The sequence below is a fragment of the Aedes aegypti genome, chromosome 3 (genome assembly GCF_002204515.2).
Source record: "Aedes aegypti strain LVP_AGWG chromosome 3, AaegL5.0 Primary Assembly, whole genome shotgun sequence".
NCBI classification, from domain to species: domain Eukaryota; kingdom Metazoa; phylum Arthropoda; class Insecta; order Diptera; family Culicidae; genus Aedes; species Aedes aegypti.
The window spans coordinates 346,014,074-346,040,433 of record NC_035109.1 but is presented as its reverse complement, the minus strand read 5'-3'; the positions used below and the strand labels follow the sequence as shown (position 1 = coordinate 346,040,433).

At 38.7% G+C, this 26,360-nt stretch overlaps 1 protein-coding gene across 12 annotated transcripts in view; it reads right to left on the bottom strand.

Moving 5' to 3' along the window:
• LOC5566064 (liprin-beta-2) overlaps nucleotides 1–26,360 on the bottom strand; it is a 398,826-nt gene that overhangs the window by 57,193 nt on the left and 315,273 nt on the right. Inside the window, exon 1 of one of the 12 annotated variants that reach the window (XM_021855569.1) lies at nucleotides 2,819–3,897. The exons of the other annotated variants lie outside the window; for them this stretch is intronic. Within the exon in view, the coding sequence (XP_021711261.1) occupies nucleotides 2,819–3,329 (511 nt within the window). The 5' untranslated portion in view covers nucleotides 3,330–3,897. Of the gene's footprint in view, nucleotides 1–2,818; nucleotides 3,898–26,360 lie in introns of those variants that run through there. 12 annotated transcript variants of the gene reach the window in all.

The window sequence follows — 26,360 nt, the reverse complement described above, 5'->3', positions numbered from 1 at the left end:
CAATCGATAACTCACATACCAGTGCTTGTTTTATAAATAAAAAATAAAATATTTAGATTTTCTCTCAAAACACTATCTAAGTTACCCCGTTTTATGGAATGTATTTAGTTTTAAGTATGTGAATGTAACTAAGGATACGTTAATGATGTGAAGTTTTAGCAAACGCACCCTGTTACTCATACAAGAAATATAAGACTATCATAGATATTTTTTTATTTTCACATCTTACATTTTCTGTATAAACCTTGTATATGTGACGATATTTTACAATATTTGTATGCATTCTAGTTTTGGATGTACAGGTTTGCGTAAAATCTTCCTCCATCTTTCAATCTAAACAAATGTGAATACCAAGACCAGCTAGAGTGAAAATACCATACAAAATCGATACAATACATTGCCCTATATAATTGTATGGCTATTTATGAATGAATGAAAGATTTTTTAATATTCCGCAAGCTTTTTTTGACTATCAAGGCTAACTTTTAGTGAAAAAAGATCGGAGGTTCATGCAATATGTGTGTTCCAGCACACCGTGCAACGTGCGTTTTGAAGATGGGAATTGGAGCAAACCAAGCATTTGCCATTATGGAAAGTTTTGATATTCCCGTGAAATTCCAGTGATATTTATAAATTGTGTTGAAAGTTGTCATCGTAATGAATTATCTCTTTTGATTTTACGGGTCAACTGGTCCAAAGTCATTTAGATTCTTCATTCTAATCAAATCGCCACTGGTTCTAAGGATATGTTCAAAACGAATTGAATGTTTGAAGTAGTCTTGATTGTTGATTGAAATTTCGCCAAACAAAATGGAAATTGAGGGAAAAAAGTAACTAGGATCTCAAGGCTTGCTAACCTGATGGAGCAACACAAACTTGCCAGCTGTCAAAAATTTTTCCAATATGACGGAATACTCTAAATGACAGATTGCATTACCTCCCTTATAAATACCTTGCCTTTGACCTTCTGATCTGCACGCGTAACTTGCAATGCTTCTGTCATAAATGAACAAGGTTTACAGCCAAACAAACTCAATCAAATACACTCTAACAAGTTCAAAAGCAACTATTGTTTACAGTTACCCAACATTTTTTTAGGGACATTACTAGAGATCTTTCGGAGCTACAAAAATAGGATTTATCTCTAAGCAAACTCAAACAAACATGTACAAACGTAATCAGTAATCTCTTGATGGTAAATCAACATGGCTACTCATATAATTATAGTAAACTAAACATTTTCCGGTGATCTTCGAACTCCTTCGAGTGCTAACAAGATGAAAACTCATTCTACTATTTAAAACCAAGATAGCGTTAAAATCAAAGATGGCCGCCATATTTTTTCACTCGAAATAATACTCCTATTTTTCATCTGAATCGAATAAAACACCAACGATTGAAAACTTGTTTCTTTGTTATACACAAAATAATGTTTGCATTGATTGCACTCGCAATATATGACAAAATCGTGGAACATGATTTAGAAAATCGTTCATTTCATAGGGTGAATACCATTGCTCATCTTGTTTTTGTAGCCTATTTTACGAAATTTTTCCTCAGCTTTCTGTGATCTCAGAATTCAAAACGAGCGGTGCGCAAATGATGAAAAATGGATTTTTCTAACAAAATTCAGAATGGCGACCAAATTAAAAATGGCCGCCAAATTTGTTTTAACTTCAAATGAAAGCTATATCCTTTCTCTATACGATGCCACTAAGTTTGTTTTGTGTTGCAAGGGAAATATGAGACATATCAAGTGAAGAAATACCCAAGATTTAATTTTGGCTTTTTCGCTAACTGATTAGTTAGCTGACGTACGAGGTGTCTACCAATTTGAGAAAACCGAAAGTTATATCGAAAAATAGCGATCAGTGACATAAAATTGGAATTCTATCGATGGGTGCCGATGGCGGCCTGGTTTCAGCGAGAATTGCTCACATTATTAAAACACCAGTACTTGAAATATGATTAGAAAACACCCAGAACATTTTGAAACAAAGACTTCGAATTATTCATGAAATTAAGTATACTGGTTCAAGATTCTGAAAAAAAATTAAATAGTTATCAAGCTGAATATAAGTTTTAAACTATATTGAAAACTGTAGGCACGACCTTTGCAGACTTTTTGCGATCAGAAAAACGATGCCACAAATTTGGATGAAAATAAAAAAAAAGTTTCCACCTGGCGTCGAACACGGGACCTCTGGAATTGGAATCGGTCAAATTATCACTGCACTATTAAGTGGTACATGACGGTGATGTGATTATTGCTAATATGAATGCAAGCTTCATATAAAATGACTCTTGCTTTGGCATTCTTCGAGATCCATCACCAGCAGATACTAAGCAATGGGTGGCAATTTTTTTGCTAAGATACTGCGAGTTTTTTATGCTATTCTGGATTGATATATGATCATTCAGTTTACACAACTTGACGTGGTTCTATGTTGGACTCTTTACGACTTTTGTTGTTGTCGTTATTAATCGTTGTGGTGAATCCTATACAAGTTCTGCTGACATTCATTATAATAAATATATTGTGCGATACTGATTTCGATTTTCCAAGCGTATATCATGTGTCCTAATAAAAAACCACACCCTCAACACCATTACCCGTTTTTTCATCCCCTTGTAAATCACTGCAAGCGAAATGAATCACAAATGTAAAACCCGTTCTCAAATGCAAATGACCTGTCAAAGACCAATCCCATCCTATCAAACCAATCGGCGACGTTTGCCGCTCGTTGCATTGCATGCAAAGCGCTGCCATGCTTCAACGACTTGATCTAGGTCGCTGACGACGTCGTACAAAATTCACCTGCTCTCCGTCTGCGGCATTTCCTCCGTCTTCGCCGGCGCAACAAACGCTCCGGTGACGCAGACACCGATCGCAGTATCGGTGACTTGTCTCTGTAGTAAGACGATCGTTCCTCGTCGTCCCCATCCAAGTAGAGAATCCCCTCGTCCACCGAACCGCTGGCCGTACTCCAAGAGTTCTTGTGCAATGTGTTGGTTGAGCCTTCGCTGGGGCTGCTGTTGCTATCGATGGGACGTATATCTTCCCGGGATGCTGCCGCGGGTTCATCATCGAATTCCTCCATTCTAGAGTAGAGGAATTCTTGGGATGGAGTTCTGGGTGGATGATCGCCATCGGTGCTGGTTTTTCTTTCGAGGGGGACCGGTGGCAACGGTAGATCGGAGAAGAACTCCGAACCTTCGCTGCTGTCGCTTTGGCTGCGCTCCCTAATTGTGCTCAACCGGTTGAACTCCGCACAACGGGTAGCCCCGGCCCACTGCAGGTGATGATGCGGATCTTCGTCGGCTTCCATCGGTCCAGAACCCCAAAGACTGCTTGTTGCGCAGTGATCTAATTAATTTATTTGCTTGCGTCGACGATGTTGTTTAAACGGCGAAAAATATCAGAACAAACAAATCACGAACACAGCTCGGTAAATCACGTAAAAATCAACCAACACTACACGTTTCCCCCCGTTAGTTTATTTATATTCACAGACAACATTTCTATGCTTGCGACGAAGCCGTGAAGATATGCACTAAACGCCAACTGTGAAAACACAACACAAACAACGAAAATTTTATATCACTTTCTGCGCGATTAAGTCCCGAACCCGGACGTCACTAGAATACAGTCCGAACCATTTCGCTAATATGTAGAACATGAAGTTCTATGCCGCAGGATCATTGCCCGAAATGAAGATGAACGCACGGTTATAAATATTTTTCGCAAGACACGCGCGGCGATTCTCTTGAAAACTTGAAATAATGGCGTTTGGCGACGCGGCGCCTGCGTTGCGGGTTTCTTCTGTGGATACAAATCGCCGCGTTCTGTTGTCGTGTCCCCACATCTGACTGACTGACTTGTGCGACTAACTAAACCTGACGAGTGAGCGAATGTGTGATTCCGTCAAACGCTCTGCCGTCGCACAGTGGCGCAAAGTTGGCCAATAGTCAAATATATAAAGATTGCAAATACTTTCATTTGATATTTTTTTCTATTTTGTATGGTGTTTAATAGTAATTCATCAAAGTTTTAGATCGATTGGTGAGAATTTATATTTCCCACACCATGTGAATTGTATAGAAGTCAGCTATTCACCCTGTTCACTTTTCAAATTTTTCGGACGTTGTTCCTTCAAAACCACTGTTTCTGTACTAAATCTCCATCTTTGGTCTCATTTGAAAGACAAGACCTTATTGTTAGGTGGTTTCCATCTTTATTAACGAGCTGATTAGCTGTAGGCAAATTCATCTCGGGACTAACGGCTTCACTTTCCTTCCGAAAGAAGTCGTCACTATTACTTCTTTACTTAATTATTATTTTGTTCAGTTATTATTTAAAAGGTAGCACGTTGCTTTTAGATAATTGACGAAATTGTAAATATGTTCTTCTAATTTTATTATGCATGGCAGAAACCCTCTTAATGGGATGGAATTGTTTTCCGCAACTACTAAATTTGATAGAAAAAACAAAAAAAAGCTCAATAAAATAGAAAATCAATCGTCCTGATGTACATTTCAAATTTCATCTATGTCTTAAAGTTGTATATAGAAAACTGGATTTTTTTTATCTCTCTGAAACAATTGCGTAGTTTGAGATCAATGTTTTTTGGTGAACATCATTCGAGTATTGCTTGATCCTTCGACCTTGACGCTTGCTTCTGCGGGGGCGGGCGATGAGGACAGGATCAAACATGTCGCGCGTCGGTAGTAAAGTAGTGAAAAAGTGCGCGGTCCATTAGTAGAGTTTGATCTATTTATCATGTCGCTTGGTCCTGCGTGGGCGAGCGACAAACACTTTTTCGGCGTACAATGCGATTATTGAATTATTTCGCGAATCCGGTTAGGCGTGATTATATCATGGATCGCATCACCAAACATTGGTGACTCCCAGATATCTACCTTATCCCACTAACCCAATATCTTTTCCATGACAACTGTGGGGATGCAGAGGTGATCTCGGTCTCTAGTAACAACGGTTGTCGAACTAACATTCCTTCCCTTCCCAGATGACCGTAAGGACGTGGCCAGCGCCGTTATTGACTTTTAATATTTGAGCTCTCGATTTGTGCACATTGAAGAATGGTAAGCTAATCCCAAGCCCCATTCATTAATTCCCTGTGCAACTTCGATTGTTCTAGTCAATCACGGAGTAGCAACTACGAATTGTACGGTCATCTATGCTTATGCTTAATCTTTTTTTGGTGAACATAATTTGTTTTAATGTTTTAGTGCTAGCCACTCGGAAAATGTATGAAACGTGTCGGAAAAGGTTTGGCGATGCTTGGTTTGTTAAATTCCACTTACCCCGGGTGTAAAAATATTTTGGACTAAATTAGACCATACAAATTTTCATATGAAATTAAAACAAAATAGATGTTTATCGTTAGCAGCTTGTAATAATTCTTACTGATATTTATTGGATTTATAGCGCATATATTTTATTTAAAACTAATACTAGACGTGAAATGCGTCACAAATTATCATGCGTGTTGAAAATTGCTAGAACTCCTGTCTCATAAGAAACCTGCCTTGTTCAAAATTTGCCGCCGTTTGACTTTTTTCTATTTAAACGAATCTTGAGCTGACAAATAGTGTGGTTGTCATCAGCTCTTGGTTGTCCTGTTTTTAAATGATGACGCTCCATAGTTGTCATTCCAAGAGAATGAAGAGTTGTCTATCCTAATTTTCCATTATGTTTGAAGTTTTTACCAATAGCTGAATCGTTTCTGAATCATCACATAGAGAAAATTTTTCCAAGTTTTGCTGTTGCAACAATTTAAAATGTAAAATCAAGCTTTTGGTTTGAGTTAACACATACCATTCTCGTCCCGAAAAGTTTATTTTCAATCATCTCTCTCTAAAGCTTGTTCTTCTAAGTATTTGGTCGCTTCTTTTTAATAACTGTGGCGCCTCTAGTTGTCGTAGCGAGAAAATTTTAACAGGATTTTGATTCAGAAGAATTGTTGCACATCGCTTTTTTTTTAGAAAAATTCACTTGCAAGTTGATGATAAGGCTATGAAAGCTATCTGAGGCTATGGAAGAAAAACATAACTGAATTTTTTCACTGGAGCAACAAAATGGACAAGTTGACTGTGTCTTGAAAATAGTGTTTCCGCTCAAACGTCTCTTGGTGTTCTGAACCGAATTTACAAGCTTCCATTACAGTCGTGATGTCATAGAGTGGTATTAGTACGACATCGTATTAGTAAAAGTATCAGTTCACCAAACAGTCCAAATATCTAACTGATCGAAAAATTTTGAGCAATCAATATTTAAGAAATAAGTAAGAAAATGGCAACACCGTTAAATATGAAACATTGTTGAAAAAATACAGATAAAGTAAACCATGGAATTGTGCAAGAATTTATGAGTGAAATTCAGTGGATAGTTAGAAAGCTCAATTGAATAGCTGAAAAATATTTATTTTTATGATTATGCCTAAAACCTGAATAAAAATGCTACAAAAAATGTGCTAAGATTTTTTGTGCGTTGTTTTATCTAGGAGAAATGGCTCATTTTGTGCGATCAAATTCTAAGTGCAACAGACTTTATGTCGCAATTTTTGTATAGAACCACTGAAAAAAAGGAGTTCTATACATCCGCCATTACTGTGTTTTCAGCTGAGAGCTCGACTATATTTTCAATGATTGATGAAATATCATCAAACTCTGAAAAAAAAAAATGAATAAATAAACCCGATTCTTTTTCTGATAAATTGCTGTTCTTTCGAGACGAGATCGCAGCAAGCGGTGCGCGCGGATGGCTGCGTTTTGAATTTTGTGTCACGTTTATTTCGTTCCGAGGTTTTTTTTCAATTTGGCTGGTTAAGAATTAGATTCGGCGGATGGCGCTATGCCACGTGCAAATGTTCTGTGGAAACATGTTGTTAAAGTGATGAAAGTGTTTATTTTTTTGAAAGATTATATTTTTAGACTTGTGGCGTTCTGCATTCTAAATAATTAATAATTCCACTAATGGTTCAGCCAGTGCTACGCCATCCGGGTAGTTTTTTTCTCGTTTGTGCTAAACTAAAATAAGAAAGTATATCAGTTATAGCTGAGTGATTTGATGGTGCTCTTCAAACCTTTCTGACAATAGTTATAGAAAAAGTTTTTTAAAGTGTGAAAACAGCATTCAATAATGACCATTGCACAGTGGTCCAGGAATCAGTTTTACGCGGAAAGATGCATTTTGAGCTTTGGAATGAAACATTTGACAAAAACGGTCTTCTACAAAGTTGTTTGTATTAGTAAGGTCCTTTGTTTGGTGTTATTGAAAATTAGGGTGGACCACGTTTTCATAGAAATGGTGTAACTAACTTTCTTATTTGTAGAAATTATATTATACATGCTTCAGCAAAGTAGTAGACCATTCAATTTCAATAATATTAGTTTTTCGTCAAAGTCGTCTATGAACGACTTTTGGAACTTAATGAAACGCAAATTTTTATGTAAAAAGATTGTCGATATCTATTTTAGTTCAAAAGTTATTAAAGTTTTTGTGATAAAAAATATTTGTTTTTCAAGACATTTTATTAGAGTTATAAAACTAACACATCTGTAATTTTTTGATATAATATACAATTTCATTTTGTCTTTTGAATGCCGTCAAAAGATATTTTTTATGTTTGCCCAAATCAGAGATATTCACAATCAAAGTAGGCATGTTTTTGAGAGAAAAACAACAATAACTCCCAAACGGAAGGAGATAGCGAGTTCCTTCACTCACCAAATTACGCATTTTTTAAAGCTCTAAAAGTGTTTCATAGACTACTTTGATGAGAAATTTGAATTGAAAACTCTAGAGCCAGAAAACCAATTTTGTTCGGAGCACCCTATGTCACCGTAGGAAAATAGCTCTAAATCGGTCAATTTAAGAGATACAGAAAAACTTTTTTGGCGAAGTTGCTTGAAATTGAATGGTCTACAACTTTGCTGGAGCATATATAATAAAATTTCTACAAATAAGAAAGTTAGTTACACCATTTCTATGAAAACGTGGTCCACCCTAATTTTCAATAACACCAAACAAAGGTCCTTACTAATACAAACAACTTTGTAGAAGACCGTTTTTGTCTAATGTTTCATTCTAAAGCTCAAAATGCATCTTTCCGCGTAAAACTGATTCCTGGACCATAGTGCATTGTGCTACGTAGAGTTGAATGTTTCAAACCAGAATGATCTGCCCAGTTTTGCTCTTCATATTGGATGTGTGTTTTGACGGTTTTAACAACGGTAAGCGTTATCTATGCATCCATGCCGTTGTTCTATTGACATATGAAACCGTCCAGATGATGTGGATTCAATTTCCCAACAGAATAAATGAGTTTTTAGTAGAACCGGCTTCTTTACTGGACCTTAAGACAATTTAATGGATTCGGTGAGTTTGTTCCATTTACATTCCATTTTATTTTTTGGTCCTGTGTGTTATGGGGTGGGGTTAACTTCTCTTCTCGTTCCAGAAAGCGAGTAAAGGCGCCTAAACCAAAGCTCATTAGCTAGGATACTAGGTGTAAATACCAGGTGATGACGAACGCGCATGGAGTGACATTAACATTTTTAGCTGCGTCACTCCCAACGATGATAGAAACATTACATTCACACTTACACCCAATTACAAAAATATACTAAACTACACATACACCAAATTTCAATCCGGTCGCATCACTCGCTTATAGTGAATCCTTGGTCATTACCCTTCCTATCATCCAACTCCTTGGCATCTATGAGGGCGTCGGTGAATCGCTGGCATCTCTTCAAGTAGATGTCATATCATCATTATCCTTCACTTTCCTCGTAACGGAGAAGATGGGCGTGGCCGGCAATGGGAATCAATCTTTCATCTCTGATTTCCGATTGACTAGCTATTTTATCCAAAATAGTTTTTCATGAGCAATTAGTAAAAGAGTGGTAAAGTAACTAACATGACAATTTTCAGTATGCAATCTACAAAATACTCCGTTATCACGCAACGCAAATTGCTGTTATTTCGAGACATACTGTTGTAAACGCAATGGCTTTTAACCTGCTATTACTACCGAACCGGAGAGGAGAGAGAACCAATCTGCTCTTAACTGGGATACACGTAAGCAGGCTTGATAATACTCCTCTCAACATCATCAGAGTTCTGTGACATACTCTAAAGCAGCGTATTGCCTTCGCCTCTTTGCGAGGGAGCGAAAAAAGTTCTAAGCGAAGAAGATGCTGCACACCAGTGTAAAATTTCACCAAAAAAGAGTTCCATCACAACTCCTCAAGGACTGTCCTGTTCGGGTGGGACATTCAAGAGTAACTTTTGAAGCGTGAGTAAAGGTGAGCATCGCAACACGAGAGAAAGAGTTCCAGAATAAAATGCTCGTATATTTTGCACTCTCACTCGAATCGCTTGAGGATTTGTGTTGAAAATTTTAATTTTTTTCTCCTCAGAAAAACGGAAAAATCTCCTCCTCTTTGCATCGTAGAGGAGTTTCTATCAAGCCTGCACGTAAGAACGCGTGCACTATTCAATCACTGAATGCATCCAACTGAATGTACGGATTTCGCATTCACTGAATCATTCCGCCGGGTGTATTTTCAGTCAGTGAGCGCTCACCAGCATTCAAATACGAATGCCAAGAAGGCAAAGAAGTAGATAGCGCATTGGAAATTTAAACACTCAGCTTGGAAGGAGAAACCGCAACCTCACCTTGATTGCGTGTGGAAGTGAGCGAAGAGATCGCAATAATCGAGTGAGTGTTTCTCATGCTTTCCTACGTGCTAGTAATGTTGTATGTACAGTACTGGACAGTTCGCATTGGCCGTTTTTCCATATAAAATGGTATGCTTCAGTCATGTGAAACGGAATGGGCTACAAACATTTTCCGAATATGCTAATTTCCGTAAAATGGAATAACCTCAGTTAGTTTTAAATTTTTTTATTTGTAGTTTTACGGTGTACCTAGATATCTTTGCAAGGTCCAACAGGTCGTTTCATTTGGAGGTATTCTCTACTTTTCATGAGTTCCGCTTCACTCAGTAAATAATTTAAGGGCGAAATTCTTTTTCTTTCACTCGCCTAGAGTATTAGAAAACGGTGCCGCTATCTGCAAAGTTTTGAAAGCCATTGGAGCCGTTGTTCTATAATTTACCGTAGGAGCGAAAGTGAACGATTTCGTTATCACGTAATCATGCAATGGACTATTTTTTATCTCATTTTAGATCCTTTGGAAGGTCGTGAATGTTTCCATTACAAAAAGATTCTCGATCTATGGGTTTCGAACCTACTTTTCTTGGCATGGTATTGCTGGATAGCTGCAAATTTCGGACCCCAGAACTTGTGATCATCGAACTGTTCAGAATGATGTGTTGGATAATGAAATTTTTTAAGTAATTTCAAAATTAAATTGGCTCCGTAATTCCTCATAGCACTTGAGCCAGTGCATAATCAGTTATTTATGGTAAGTTCTTGTAAACTTGAATGATTTTTAACTTGAAAACATTCCAAATCGGCTTTCGGTATTGAAATATAGCCTTAGGGTTTTTTTTTTGAAAATCTGCTCAGTGGTATAGATTAGGTATATGAACCATCAGGCGTTTGAAGCTTAGATAGCCATTTTTGTTTGAAATTAACGGTAAATGAAGCACCGTGTTTTGGGTTGCACCCTTAAATTTCAAAATTAGGCCCGAAAATTTTGAAGGAGTCGGAGGCAGAAAATTTGTATCAACCTAAGTCAAACAAGTATCAACGTATGTAGTAAGAAACAGGAGGACTCAGGGCTATGTAGAAAATGTGTCAGTAATTTCATGAAATGTTTTTTTTTTTTTAAGAAAGGTTAGGCATACACCATGGTTTTGTCTTATTTCGTATGGTTGCTTATAATTAGAACAGATTTCGCTTAGAGCAAGGTGGTGCAAAAGTTCGACCTTAGTGGTATAATCAAAGTTTACAGAAAAACAATAGCAGTTGAAACAAAATAAATACCATACAGTGAAACTTTAACATTTTGGTTATAATCTTGCTGAACAAACTTGTGTCAAAATATTTACCTATTTTTAGTTATAACAGTTTAACAATTGACCCCCACCGGTGCACCGCGGTGGGGCAAAAGTTCGCAGGTTAAAACACAAAATATCGATATATTTTAAACCATCCGTAAATTTACGTTTACAGAAAAATACACAATAAATTTTCATCAAAAAATTCCCAAATTTATCCTGTATTTACCCAAAAATATAAGGTTTTCTCAAAACTAAGTGAAAATGTACAATTTTGGTAACATTTTTCGCACTATCAAGCAAATTTCGCCAAATAAGAAGATAATATGTGGGTTTTAAGAGGTAATTTGAAAATGTTTTCGTGAGTCTTTTTCAACGAAAGTTTGACCAAAAATTACATTATACGAAAATTAACAAATAACCATAACTTTTTTCTAATCCTAATCGATTTTTATGATATTTGGAGTGAGTCTCTTATTTAAAAAGCATTCGAACCACCATGACATTTATTGGTTTTATAATTATAACATTTATTATGGCAAACAAACTTATAGGTTTTGTTTTCAATTGAGTTAGAAATCTTAAAAATCCTTTAAACTTTTGCTACTCTTCACTCTATATTGATTACCAAAAAAAAAAATCGCGCTCGCCTCTCTTGGTAGTGCCAAACAAAAAGTGTTCATACAACGAAAAGTCCATAAAAATTATGTTACTCAAAATATTGCCATTTTCCACCCCTCCGTCATCTGTCAAACTTTTTGTATGTGTAACATAAAGTCAACATAGCTGATATATGGCCCAGATAGCCATAGCGGTAAACGCGCAGATATTCAGCAAGACCAAGATGAGAGTCGTGGGTTCGAATCCCACCGATCGAGGATCTTTTCGGGTTGGAAATTTTCTCGACTTCTCAGGGCATAGAGTATCTTCGTACCTGCCACACGATATACACATGCAAAAATGGTCAATTGGCAAAGAAAGCTCTCAGTTAATAACTGTGGAAGTGCTCACCAGAACACTAAGCTGAGAAGCAGGCTTTGTCCCAGTTGGGACGTAACGCCAGAAATAAGAAGCTGATAAAGTAAATGTAATGTTTGAACTGTACTTGGGATGATAATTAGCTACATCAATATTTTTTCTTTTCGTCCCATATCTTTCTGAAAACAATATGTCATACAAATGGAATAACAAGATAAACTCAATAATCTGAAATGCTACGGCAAATGAAATATAATATGTTGTAATCAAAATGTTAAAAAAGCTTAAATTTTTTTAACCAAATTAGGATGATAGTGTTGTCTAACACAGAACACCTAGATATAAGAAATGAATGTAGTGTTTGGAATGATACTAATCAAGAATTAAAAAAAAAAAGATAAGCTCAACTTTAAGTTCTTCCATTGCAGATCTGAAATTTTGTATTTTTTTGAGGACTCAATTATCCAGAGGATTCGATTATCTGGAGTGATACAAAATCGATACTCTGGATAATCAAATCAGACCTGTAGTTAATTTGAAAGGAATATCATTTAGGTCTAAACAGCAAGTACGTTAGTCAACAATTTTGAAGTCTTGAAAACTTTGAAAAGTTTCTGCGCAGCAAATTAAACAGCTATCGCTGATCTTCTTTACCGTCGTACCCCCACCACCCCTTAAAAGAGTTGACTATAGTATGAATCGCATTCGCTTAATTTTCCACTAAATTCAAAGCTTTTATGTTGGCGACGGACCTGGTGTAGTGGTTAGAACCCACGCTTCTCACGCCGAGGACCTGATGGGATTGAATCTTATGACGTAAAAGTTATAGTGACGACTTACTTCGGAAAGGGAGTAAAGCTTAAATGACTTATGAAATTCAGTAACGAAATTCCTCACCGAAATCATAAATAAATCTTACAAGTTTCAAGAATTATCATTATGGCGCCAAATTATAACTATTAGAATTGAGGAAATAAGATAGAAAAACCGAATACTATCCGTTTCTGGTTCTAACGACTGCTAGAACATTCGAAACCAAGATACATTTACAAATAAGTCTTTCTACAGACGAGCCCTGTGATTGGATCCATGACCTACTGTGTAACCCTATGGATTGAACCCTGGTGGGAGCATGAACGGGAAAAGAGGAGAGCGAGATTGAATCGGGAGTACTGAAACCATACTCAGTGGAGGATGGTGGGTTTTTGCTACGCTGCGTGAAGAAGTCGCGGAAAACTAAATAATATTAAATCTATAGAACCTTATTTGTGAATTTCTTAACCAAAACCGAACTGAATTATAACAAAAAGTGAATTAAACCAAATTTGACTATTAATTAAAGTGATAGAGCATCACAGCGTGGGGGCTCAACCGGGATTGATATTATCTCCCGATGCCGTATATGAGATGAGATGATATGACAAAGAAAATTAACCTTAATTCGAAAAGACAATAGTGGCGACATACTACACGAAACATGAGGGTGCGCTTCTAATAGTTCGCAAAAGAGATGTATTACCTCTGAAGAAAATTAGTTATATCGAGATGCCGATGGTTGTATATTTTACACGGATCAGTTCCAGATTATTATCAAAATATCATGGCATGCGAAAGCCTTGAATAGGTGAGTAGCGTTCCTGTTTCTATACATAAGTGGTTTGGACCTACCTGGTCTTATTATTCCCCAGGACCCTCATCTCACACACCGACGGATGAGCGACAGCTGCCCTAGCGAGGAAGAATCGTCTAATTGGCACTCGCAGTCGTTGGTGTTCGTTGGAAGCCGGTTTTTTTCATCTACCGTCATGGACCAACCAAGGATGCCGTTACTGGTGCCTCGAGTTCCAGTCCCTAATATCGTGGGATCTACTCCGGTCCGAAGAACACCTCAATAACCAGGTCCGGTGCAACAGCAAGCATATTCAACCCAGGGAGGACTCGACCAGAGAATCCTTGCCCCAGTTGCCCCAGCACCATCAGCACCGAATGAACAGGGATTTGGTGATAACTCGGAGGGCGAGGTTCCAGAATTACATCAACACCCCCTCTCTGAAGATCTTCAGTAGAGCAGCGTTGGGCAGACACTGTCTAACCTAGTGGGGGCCCTAGATGCGCTCAACTTTAAGCTGAGTTCAATGGAGCGAACACAGCAAGCTCAGCAGTACCAGTTACAACAGATGCAACAAAATTTGGTACCATCACAGGCAGAACCGCCGCCAGCAGCCGCTTCTCGTTCGAATGGATTCGAACATTGGAGTGATTTGAGCATTTTCCATCAACCCAGAGTATGGCCTGGTAATGTCGCGCCACCGACGATGCCAAACGCCAATAACGGAAATCAATGGCCAACAGTACCTCCAGCGATGCTCCACAGAAACAATGCACCACCGTGCGTCGGTCAGCATGCCGGTCAGCATACCGGTCAAAATTTGGGTGCGAATCCGACATTCAACTCCGTACCTCACAGTACCAGAGCTGAAAACGTTGGTTTCACGGCTTCTAGAACCTTCGATGTCCCAAAACCACTCTTCAAGGGTGATTTAGAACAAAGTCATCCCGTCGAATTCCTGCAAGATGTCGATCGTTATGTAGATTCGGTCAGGTTGGAGCAGAATTGCAAACTACCATTCGCCCTTTCCTGCCTGGAAGGAGAAGCTAGAACATGGGCCAGGGGTTTTGGTTACCTGCTAGTAAATTACGACCAGTTTCGCTTTCATTTTCTCCAACAGTATTGGGGACAGCGTGCACAGAGGCTAGTTCGAGAAGAAATTATGTATGGAAACTATACAATAAAAACTCCATCCAGAATGGCCGAATATTTTTTGGCGCTGATCACCAAAGCTCGTCATCTGGATACCGCTCCAACAGAATTAGAGCTAGTTTTGCATCTAACGCAACACTTTCCTCGTAGTGTCGGGGCACGACTGAGTAATTGCTCTGACATACAATCGGCTTATACCCTACTACAAACTGAAGATCATCACCACAACACTTACAATCGAAACGTGTCTAGAACAAGAGCCGAAGTAAATCAGTCCAGTACGATGGCCAGTGCAAATGCCGGCAACCGGCCTTGGAGAGGTCAGCAGAATAACAACAATGATGGACAATGGAATCGCAACGTAAGAGCTACAGTAGCCGAAGTAGAAGACGAGGGAGGGGCGGAAGTTCATTCCGTTGCGAATATCTTTGTTGGTTCGGATGAACTGTTAGCCGAAGACGAAGTGAGTGGTCAGCCTAAGCACGAGAAATTACCTTTGATTGAAGCCCGTATCGACAGTTTAGTGAAGCTAGTCTTGCTAGACAGTGGTAGCGAACTTAGCTGCATCGACAAAGCACTGTATCACGATTTGAAGTCCAGAGGGATTCCATTGGGGGAGTTTCCTGTTCAGAATACCACCATACAGGGCGCCTATGGGAAAAAGAAAATGACAATTTCAAATCAAGTATTCGTTCCTGTTTATATTCAGAACGAAACCATCGATGTTTGCCTAGCAGTTGTAGAGGAACTTTGCAGCCCATTGATATTTGGCATGGACACCTTGCATTATTTGAAAGCTCAGATGGATTTTCAACGCCGCGAAGTCTGTTTGACTCTTAATGGCAGGGAAGTTGTGCTGCCGTTCTGTGCGGATGATTCGAGTCAACCTCAGCGATCTGCACAATTATGCCGTATTGAAGTTGGAGAAGTTTGTGAACCGCCAGCGAAAGATTCAACCAACAGATCTCCACTGGACGGAGATTTCAAACGAAGTGACGAGGAGCAAGCAAAACTTGATTTGCTGTTGGAGGAATTTGCCGATATATTCTCCGATGTGCCCGGTCTTACAACGGAATATGAACATGAAATCCGCGTAACGGATGACGTTGGGTTCAACCAAAAGCAATATCCAATCCCCTACCGCTACGTCAACAAAGTCCGTGACCAAATCGATAAGATGGAAATGTGGGGAATCATCTCTCGAGAATCAACAGCCTATATTAATCCATTGGTGGTCACTATGAAAAAGTCGGGAGATGTTCGAGTGTGTTTGGACGCCCGCCGTCTGAACGCCGTTATGGAGAAGGACAACGAGAAACCCTCAGATGTGCAGCAGATAGTGCAAAAATTTCACGACACTCGTATCTTCTCCTTAATAGATCTTACCAGCTCGTACTGGCAAATACCAATCAAACCAAGCCACCGGAAGTTCACTGGGTTCCTGTTTGAAACAAGGTCGTACGTATTCAATGTCCTTCCATTTGGATTATGTACAGCAGTGGCCAGTTTTTCCCGTGCAATGGATGTCATATTGGGACCGGAGATTCTAGAGTTTATCGAAAAATATTTGGATGACCTTCTTGTGAAATCTAGTTCATTCAACGAGCACCTAGAACATCTCCGAAAATTATTTACTCAACTTCGGGTTGCTGGGTTGACTATCAGCGCATCGAAAAGTGAATTCTGCAAAATAAAACTCAAATTTCTGGGGCATATTGTTGGACAAGATGGTGTTAGCATCGACCCGGATAAAGTGTCCGCCATTCAACAGTTTCCCGAACCCTGTGATCAGAAGTCCATGAAATCCTTTCTGGGACTAGCAAGTTATGTGTCAAGATTTACGCCTAAATATGCGTCTGTTGCAAAACCACTCTATGCCCTTCTCCGAGCTGATGCAGGGTGGAGATGGTCCGATGAAGAGCGACAGGCATTTAGCGCAGTGAAGCAGTTAATTTTACGCCACACTACTCTTCGTTATCCCCTCCTGGATAAGGAGTTTTGCGTCCAAACGGATAGTTCGTACCAAGGACTAGGGGCCATGTTATTCCAATGGGACGACCAGAATGACAGAATGGTTATATCGTATGCTAGTCGGCTATTGCAAGCAGCAGAACGAAACTACACTGCTACTGAACTGGAGGCGTTGGCGGTGGTGTGGTCGCTGAACAAATGGCGACAATACCTGTTGGGGACCCAGTTTACAGTTTACACCGACCACAAAGCCCTTATCTTCCTGAAACGATGTCAACTGCTCAACGGCCGGCTAACAAGATGGATCCTCTTCCTCCAGCAGTTTAATTTTGACATTCAGCATTGCCGGGGGAAAGATAACGAAATCGCCGATGCGTTATCACGCTATCCTGAAGGAAGCACGCCTACGTCGTTGCGTTCATCAGAAAGACAGTTCGTTCTTGCCAGACTTACTGCAGAGGAAAAAGGGTTTCGTCAACTGATGAGACAACTACCAGTACAACAGCAGACGGATGAAGCCTTGTTATCTCTATACTTGAGCTCTAAGGATGGAGTCCATCGTTCAGGAACAAGAGAGTTTACGGTGGTTGATGATGTGCTTTTTGTGAAAAATAATCCAAAGGCCAGTTGGAAAATTGTTATACCAAGGAATATGATAGGAGTAGTTTTGCGTTTCTATCATGACCAATCCGGTCACTATGGGCTACAAAAAACGGTCCAAGCAATGAATAAGGTAGTGTACTGGATAGGCATGAGAGCAGATGCTAAGGCTTACGTACGTGGTTGCTTTATATGCCAACGCACAAAACCCATGAACTCTCGGCTACACGGTACCCGACGTAGCATAATTCCAGATGGGCCAAATGAACTATTGTCGGTGGACTTATTTGGTCCACTACCACCAGGACCAGCCGGCGTACGTTATGTATTTGTAATGATTGATGTATTCACAAAGTACGTTACTTTAGACGCAGTGAAAAAGCCAACAGCCTACGTACTTTGGGGAAAGCTGGAGAGAAGAATGCAAGAGCTTGGAAAACCGCTGGCGATACTATGCGATCAAGGTACGCAGTTCACCGCTAAATATTGGGTAAGGATGTTGAAAAGTAGCAACATTCACTTAGTGTATACATCGGTGCGGCACCCTCAAGCCAACCCGGTAGAGCGAACCATGAGAGAGTTATCTAGATTATGCCGAGCATATTGCCGAGTCAATCATCGGTTGTGGGCAAAGAATCTACACCAGTTCAGTTGTTGAATCAATTGTGCCTAGCATGAATCCACTAGCTCAACCCCTTATGAATTACAATTTGGAAAACCGGCAAAGGATGCTCTGCAAAATCTGTTTAGTTTCCCTCCTTCGGAACGGTCACCCGTCAATTACGACCAGATCCGAATCATCCTGCAGAAGAAAGCGGACAAACGAAATGAGCGGGCGAAGAAGCAAACAAAACGATTTGTCGCTGGAGATCTGGTATTACTGAAGGCAAATCCAATGTCATCGGAAGCAGACGCAATAATCAAAAAGTTTCTGGATGTTTACGAGGGACCATATGAGATAAAGGATGTGGTGCATGACGATGTGTTTATGCTACACCACAAGGAATCTGGAAAAGCGAGGGGCATGTTTCACATCAACCTTCTGAAGCCGTTTGTACAGCCGTGGCAGCCGCAAACTTCATTAAACACTGCGTTTGCTGGAGGGGGGAGCTGTAACCCTATGGATTGAACCCTGGTGGGAGCATGAACGGGAAAAGAGGAGAGCGAGATTGAATCGGGAGTACTGAAACCATACTCAGTGGAGGATGGCGGGTTTTTGCTACGCTGCGTGAAGAAGTCGCGGAAAACTAAATAATATTAAATCTATAGAACCTTATTTGTGAATTTCTTAACCAAAACCGAACTGAATTATAACAAAAAGTGAATTAAACCAAATTAGACTATTAATTAAAGTGATAGAGCATCACAACTGCTTACTGATCAGAAGCGGTTGCCATCAGACCACAAAGACCTTCTTATTGAAAAATCGATTGACTCGTGAAATTTAAATCAAATTATATCCTTCATAAGAGTTGAAATCCTTCTGGCATGCTTTGTGGATTTTCAAACGATTTGAGTTTGACCAACTTTTGCATTAAGGCGCGCCACTGTGTGTCGCCGGTCGTGACTCGCTCTCTCGGTCGCTCACGGCATTTCCTCCTGTAAGTTGACTGCGCGTTTTCTGTAGACATGTGTTGTGTACCAAAGGCGCGATACGGTGACGGTGCTGGTGCATTGATTGGAAGACAACAGTTGCAATCGCGAGGTCAGAAATGGGTTCACAATTACCTTTGTAGCCAGTAGGTCGCGGTGCTGATAAGTCACATGGACACAAAGGATCTACAATGGCCATATTTCGCGAAATGATGAAGCATTGCATTCAAAGAATTGAGCGGTGACTAAATGTGTGATTTTTTCATTGCTGTAGTGCTGAATCGCTAAAGAGTAAACAACAGCCAAATCGCTATCAAGATATGTGATGTGAATGTGTTTGATTGTATATCTGACTTGTTGATATTCTGAGCTCTAATCGATTGCGTGAAATAGGAATGTGATTATTTATAACATTTTCTTTTTTTTCTATTGAGTAATGTTCCAACTTGGACAGAGCATAGAGTTTAATATTATGAGGTATGTCTGTGATCAATAGCAGCCCCTTGATTAGATCTTTTTTGTTATTTTTTTTACCCTGAACTTTAACTTCATACGTGAACTTATTCAAAAATTTGATTATGTTTGACCTATTATCAACCATTGTGGTAACATGTTGAAATTCAAAATTCTACGAGGAACGTCGTACATATCATAAGACCTTTATTTACAATCAGAGTGGGTGTCAGTATTACGAAAGAACAACTAAATCTCGGAACTACATCGCCTCAGCAAAAACAGTAGTGTAATCTGTCAAAACAGCTAATCTTTACGGCTAATGACAAACACGTGACGAGGACGAATACGCCGCCGATGTTGACGATAATGGATTTCCAACGCATTCGAATCTCTGGGTCTATTCCTGGCACTGACTGCTAGACTCGGCGCACCACCAGACGATTTTTTTGCGCCGTATGTTTTGCTCCAACAGCGCAACGGAATTTGGGTTATCCGATTGGTAGCGGGTGGTTGATGTAAAATTGGCTAACCAAACCAGTTGAAATATGACGATGATTTCATTTTCGAACACTTTTCCCTCGGAAAACAAATTACTGCAGCAGGTGGGGAAGGTTCCTCATCAGTTGTGTTGGTTCAAGGACGACATTTCCATTTGGATCATTTTTTCTCTACGAGAAAATCTTAACAGTGAAAGAAATCAACATAGTTGATGGTGGATCATTTGTAGCAGCGCTTTGAAGAGAATTTGGTGTGACTCAAGCAATGCATTTACAGAAATTCCGTCAACAGCGAGAACCATCAAAACCACAGCCGCTTTGAGTTATGGTGCCACTGTTTACATTCCATAATCGTAACGAGCATTAAAATTCATGAAGCATAAAACAGATATTCGAGAAACGAAGGAAAAATGCAGAACCCTTCTTTGTTTCGCTCTGTCTTCCGGAGAGTCGTTAATACGGCAGTCGCATCGCAACGCATCCAACGGGGTCAAGCAAGATTTATGGATACACACAACACCTCCCGTGTCGTCATGCTGTCTTACCAAAGGATGACAAGATCCACGAGAAGAGCAAAAGAAATACCTAAGCCGTACAGATGACGACGCCGACCATGTCAACTGCAAACTCGGTCTTCGAGCTATAAATTAATCACCTCAAATTTCCCGAAACTACCACTTTTTAGCTAAGGAAATTTATGACGTCTTTCTGTTGGAATCAATGCTTCGCTCCGAAACACCGACATTGTCGTCGACGAGAACGACGACAACGGAAAGCTCTGTTGATTCTGAAAAATGATACCCTCCAGCTGGGAAACACTCGAATTTTCCTACCCCATTCACTGCGTTGACCTGGATTTGCATTGGAGGCGAAAGTTTATGACTGATGATGGTTGGCACGATTTGTATGGCGGTGGATTAGGGGGGCCCATTTTATACAAAAAAAAATAAAGTGTAAAGATCTTAAGTTCTTCTTCTTCCTGGTGTTACGTCCCAACTGGGACAAAGCCTGCTTTCTCAGATTAGTGTTCTTATGAGCACTTTCACAGTTATTAACTGAGAGCTTTCTTTGCCGATTGACCATTTTTTGCATGTGTATATCGTGTGGCAGGTACGAAGATACTCTATGCCCTGGGAATCGAGAAAATTTCCTTTACGAAAAGATCCTCGGCCAGCGGGATTCGAACCCACGATCCTCAGCATGGTCATGCTGAATAGCTGCGCATATATCGCTACGGCTATCTGGGCCCCAGTATAAGATCTTAAGTTATATCCCTCAAATTAGTTCATTTGAATCCTCAAAGGTGGTTCCGGGTCATTTGGCTGAATGCCGTTTGGCCGAACGCCATTTGGCCGAAAGTGTCATTTGGCCGAACGCCATTTGGCTGAATGCCGTTTGGCCGAAATTGAAAACAAAAGTGAACTACAGCAAGGATTTACAGTCAACTCTTACTCGATATTCTGTATCTAGATATCGAGTTAGAGAACCATAGCGAAAGTTGTTTTTCATGGCTAACTCGATGGTCCCTTGGATTCCATTTCAACTGATTTTATGTTCTGTAACTTCATACCTCCCTAAATTATGATCCCTTCAATATCGACTTATGGAGAGTTGATTGTATAATGAATTTCAAAGAACTTATTCGGTTTATTCATAAAGAAGGTTAAACTATCATTGATATACAAATAATTAGCTTTTTAGTAGTAGTTCAAGAAACTGTCCGTGGTGAAAAAACATCCTCAATGTAAGCAGTTATTCATTTCTCTGCTAGCGGTAATAGCCACCTGCAGACGTTTTCGCATCACGTTTGCAGTTAGCTTTTGACAGTAACTAAAACGGTTTAAGACTTATTCGTCCTTCTGCTGATCGGGTTGCTTTGATCCCTCGAATCGAACTTAGTAATATACAGTCGACTCTCCATGACTCGATATTCAAGGGACCATCGACTTATAGAATATACCGAAACAAAAAATCACAAAATCGAAAAAACATATTTTTGTATTTCCAATACATATATGATCACCTTTGTAAGAAAATAATGTTATTTTGTTGATAGTATTTTACAAACTATTATTGAAAAACTTTTTTCAAAAAGGTTCGAAAAATAATTTTCTATTACTGACAATATATTTTTTTTAATTTTCATGTTTTTCAACTTTTATTACTACTTGCAAGTATTTTTTCACCTTCAAACAAGAATTAAACCACGTTTCACTAAATAAGAAAGATTTGAAAATAGATATCGAGTTATGGAGAGAAATTTCCCTCTTACGTGACATCGACTGGTGGAGATAACGAGTTATAGAAATATCGACATATGGAGAGCACGATGTATGGAAATTTGAAGGGACCGAAAAATCCATCGAGTTATAAAGTTTATCGAGTTATAGAACATTGAGTTGTGGAGAATCGACTGTATGTCATAGTTCTAGCAACCACAAGTCTTGGCTTCTTTGACTTAAGTGTTTCCGGAGTCCTTTATTGTTATACGCAAGTAACGGTGCAGAGTTGTTGCAATATTGCTGTGTGCGTTTGAAATGCAAATATCAAATGCGGGAACACCAAATGCGATAAGATTTTTCACAAGAAATGCGGTGTCAAAAATAGATTTTTCTTGCTTGGGCGGTGGTGATTTCTATAATCGTTGCTAGGTGTCCTTTGATTGTTTTTTGTTACCGCATTTGGAGGAAGATTAGTCAGGATTTGCATCTCAAATGCAAACAGCAATATTACGCGTTGCAAGAAATGTTTGGATTCCTGGAAAATCCATGGTAATCTATTGCAAATTTTTCTACCATATTATTCATAGTCACCCGCGACCTCAAACATTGGATTATGTTTGTTTATGTAGCAGGTACTGTCAACGGGCAGTCTCGGCCAGAGAATATGATTATACTAGAGAAACGCGGAGAGGATTTTGACTTTGTTTATAAACAATATTTGCAATGACTATGATAATTGAGGTCATTCAAACAATTTTTTAGTGTGCGTGTCATCCTATCAGTCGCCATCAGAAACCAAGCTTATCAATGACGTCACTTTCGTATCGCTTTTCACTAACACACATCCATAGTCTCTTTTGCGTAACATCCCATTGAGTCTCATTGCATTTGCTCAATTGGAACCTTTGGTTTCAGAATCCGCGCTTCTCTATTTAAACAAATTCTCTGGTCTCGGCATACGATAACATATAGATTATGTTGATTGTTATATGATAAGTATGTTTAGAGATACCTGACTTGTGATCTGGGTTAGAAATCCCGTGTATTCAGGTTCTCTAATCTGGAACATTTGAATGAATCAAATGGCTCGACATGGATAGAATGCATCTGATGATTGGGGAGGCGTAAATTATTCCTTTCTGATGCGTAGGAGAAAATGTTCAATGAGTGATTCGTTTCTCGAAAGTAAGAAAGCCCGGATCGCTTATTTACTTGAATATTTATTGTTTTATTGTTCCATTTGAATGACTCCTGATCACATCGCCGGATTGCAAGATTTTTCTAAGACCAATGGCTTTAAAAAGACATAAACTTATTGAGTTTATTTACTGATAATCAACTCATTTTGGGAATAGTAACTCGAACGAAAGAGAATGATCCAATTTCCACGCCGTGGCATCGAGAACAAGTTGTTGCAATTAGACCAAATTGTCATGCTGCTTACTGTCATCAATTAAATTGACTATCGTCCTAGCGACTATCCTACAACTGAGTTGCAGTGCTTGCTGTATTTCCGCGAAGCAATCCAAATTTTTAAATTTTGCCGCGATCAATATCGCGAGGAGAATGACATCTCACCCAAGTTAAACCTTGAGGTAAAACAATATGTTTTAAATAAGACGAAAGGGAATCTGGGGTAATATGCATCCTTGAGACAAAACAACCCACGGTGCCTTTTAAGAGTACTTGTGAAGAATTTGGTAAAGATTTTTTGCCAAGGGCTGATAGGAGTGACCTGTAACATGCGATTTTACAAATCCAACTTCAAGAAAAATGTCTAATTTTTTTAAATATTTATAGAAACTCCGAAAAGTCGTTTTGCTCCTGGGTGCATATTACCCCTGATACCCTTATTATGAGCATTTATATCAATAACTTTGAGAAATACATCTCTTGAAAGAACAGCCTAAAATCAAAAGAAGGAAAAATCTTTTATTAAAATTTTAGCAAGTATAATGCTATTATATGCACTTTATCAGTACAACTACAAAGAACTACCGATGATTTAAAGAAGGTAAAATTCCCAATTAAAATATACGCTAAACTATTGTCAATAGTAATGAAACCAGTATAAATCGAAAGAATAGCCTATGTTCAAAAGAAGGAAAAAATTCTGATGAAATCATTAAAAACACGTGAAAATTATAACATCGAGGAACCAACCATCACCTCCGAGTCTTGGCGCGATGTGAGGAGTTTACATCTTCGTCCTGAATTTACGGGTCGATTTTATCATTCTTTTGGAGCTTTTAAAGTGTGACAAATATGGCGTCACACCATAAAAATCATCAAATTAATTAGTTTATCAGTTATTGGGCCACACTTATGAATCCTACACATCAGCGGTGTTGCAAACTGATTTTTTTTTCATGATTCGGCAGAACGGCATTCGGCCAAATGACCCGTTCGGCCAAATGGCGTTTGGCCAAACGGCCGGACTCTCTCAACGACTACTGTGAAAGTTCGAGCGGATTCTAAGGGTGAGCTTGACAAGCTTTAGGTTTGTATGGAGAAAATCGACTAAATGTATGGGAAAATCTATTTTATGGTTCCGGCTGATTTTAGTTTAAACCGGGATATTTATTGGTTTTCAGTATAGTAATAGCGACTGAAACGTCTACCAGAAAAAAAAACTCATTTTAAACCCTTGAAAAAGATGACATAGCCCATTCGGCTCTAGAACATTTGACCAAACAAACATTTGATCGAACGGCTTTAGATCATTTCGTCAAATGATGTTTGGACAAATGGGCATTTTGTCGAACTATTATTTTGCAATGATTTTTTTTATGGGAAACCATACTTCTTACAGATGTCCAAATTTCATCGTTCATCGCAAATATTCATACAATGACAGATTACAGTCTGAGTGCTTGGAATATTGATTATGTTTCAAGTCGTAGAGTGTACGAACGTGTGAATTTCGAATGCTGGTATGGTAAGTCTATGTCTATTCTTAAGTCTATGGTAATACCTCGATATAACGTAACTCGATTTTTATTTTCGTTACGTTAGGCAGCGTCCATTAATTACGTAACTACGAAATCCTTCAGAAAGCAAATATTTTTGTAATTTCTTGACTGAATTTCAGAATGAATGTCCCAAGAATTTAAAAAAAATGTTTTATTTTTCATAATTCATGAAGAAATCAATCAACTCCATTAAAAATAAGAACTATCTTCGAAAAATTTTCCACGCAAAAGTTTCTGAACGAATAAGTACGTGGTGAAACTATCGGCAGTATTCCAGGAGAATTTTCTGGGGGATCTGGGGAACTTGCTTAGTTTTTGGACGAATCCCTGCATATATTTTTATAATAAAAAAATCTATAGAAAATTTTTTAGACTTATCATCTTGAAGAATTACTCGAAGAACCCAATGAAAAATAATCATTGAGAACTTTCTTAAGATATTCCTGATGGAATCAATGAAGGATTTATATTCAAATGGAATCCTCTAAGAAACTTAAGTACCTAGTACATGAAATGGTTTTTGCATAAATATTTGGAGAAAGTTCTGCAAAAAATCATAATGAAATTACTGGAGAAATGTCACACTCTTAAAAATAATGAAAATCACTCCGGACGTAATCAACATTATGACTGAATGACACATGATGTAAGTGATGAAATGACGAAAAAATAGGTTCTGAAAGATGTATTGGAAGAAAAATTTAATTTTACATGATGAAGGACATGGAAACGATGCCGCTATGATTGACATTTCCCGAATCAGACACCATCGTATTTAAAATGTGACACAAATTCACGTCTTTTGGTTCGCTTCTTTTATGAGCATCCAAAAGACGTAAAATTGCATGATTTGTTCGGAGTGTGCAAGTAAATTGATTTTCAGGTTTTTGGAAGTATACATGTATGATTTTTTGGAATAATTTGTACAGCACTATAAGAATTATAACTGAGTTGTTCTCTAAAAGTATCGCTGGAAGAAATCATGATAAAATGCTGAAATAATTTATGAATCTCAAGACTCCGGAAAAATATAACGTATCATTTGCGGAATGGTTTGAAGAATTCACTTTGTCTTCCGGGGCAATAACTTGGTGAATTTTTTGTACAAAATCACAGTAGAACTCACACATATAAAAAAAAAACTATTAAAGGAACTCTAAACAATTGAGTTTAGAATTCCTAGAAAGAGGAATTCCTTGGAAACGGTTCTTGGACATGTACTGGAGAAATTCCGGAAGGAATATTTGAACAATATCTTGGTGGAAATGAATGCGAACTTTCTGATGAAATTCATTAAGGAATTTTTAAGACGAGA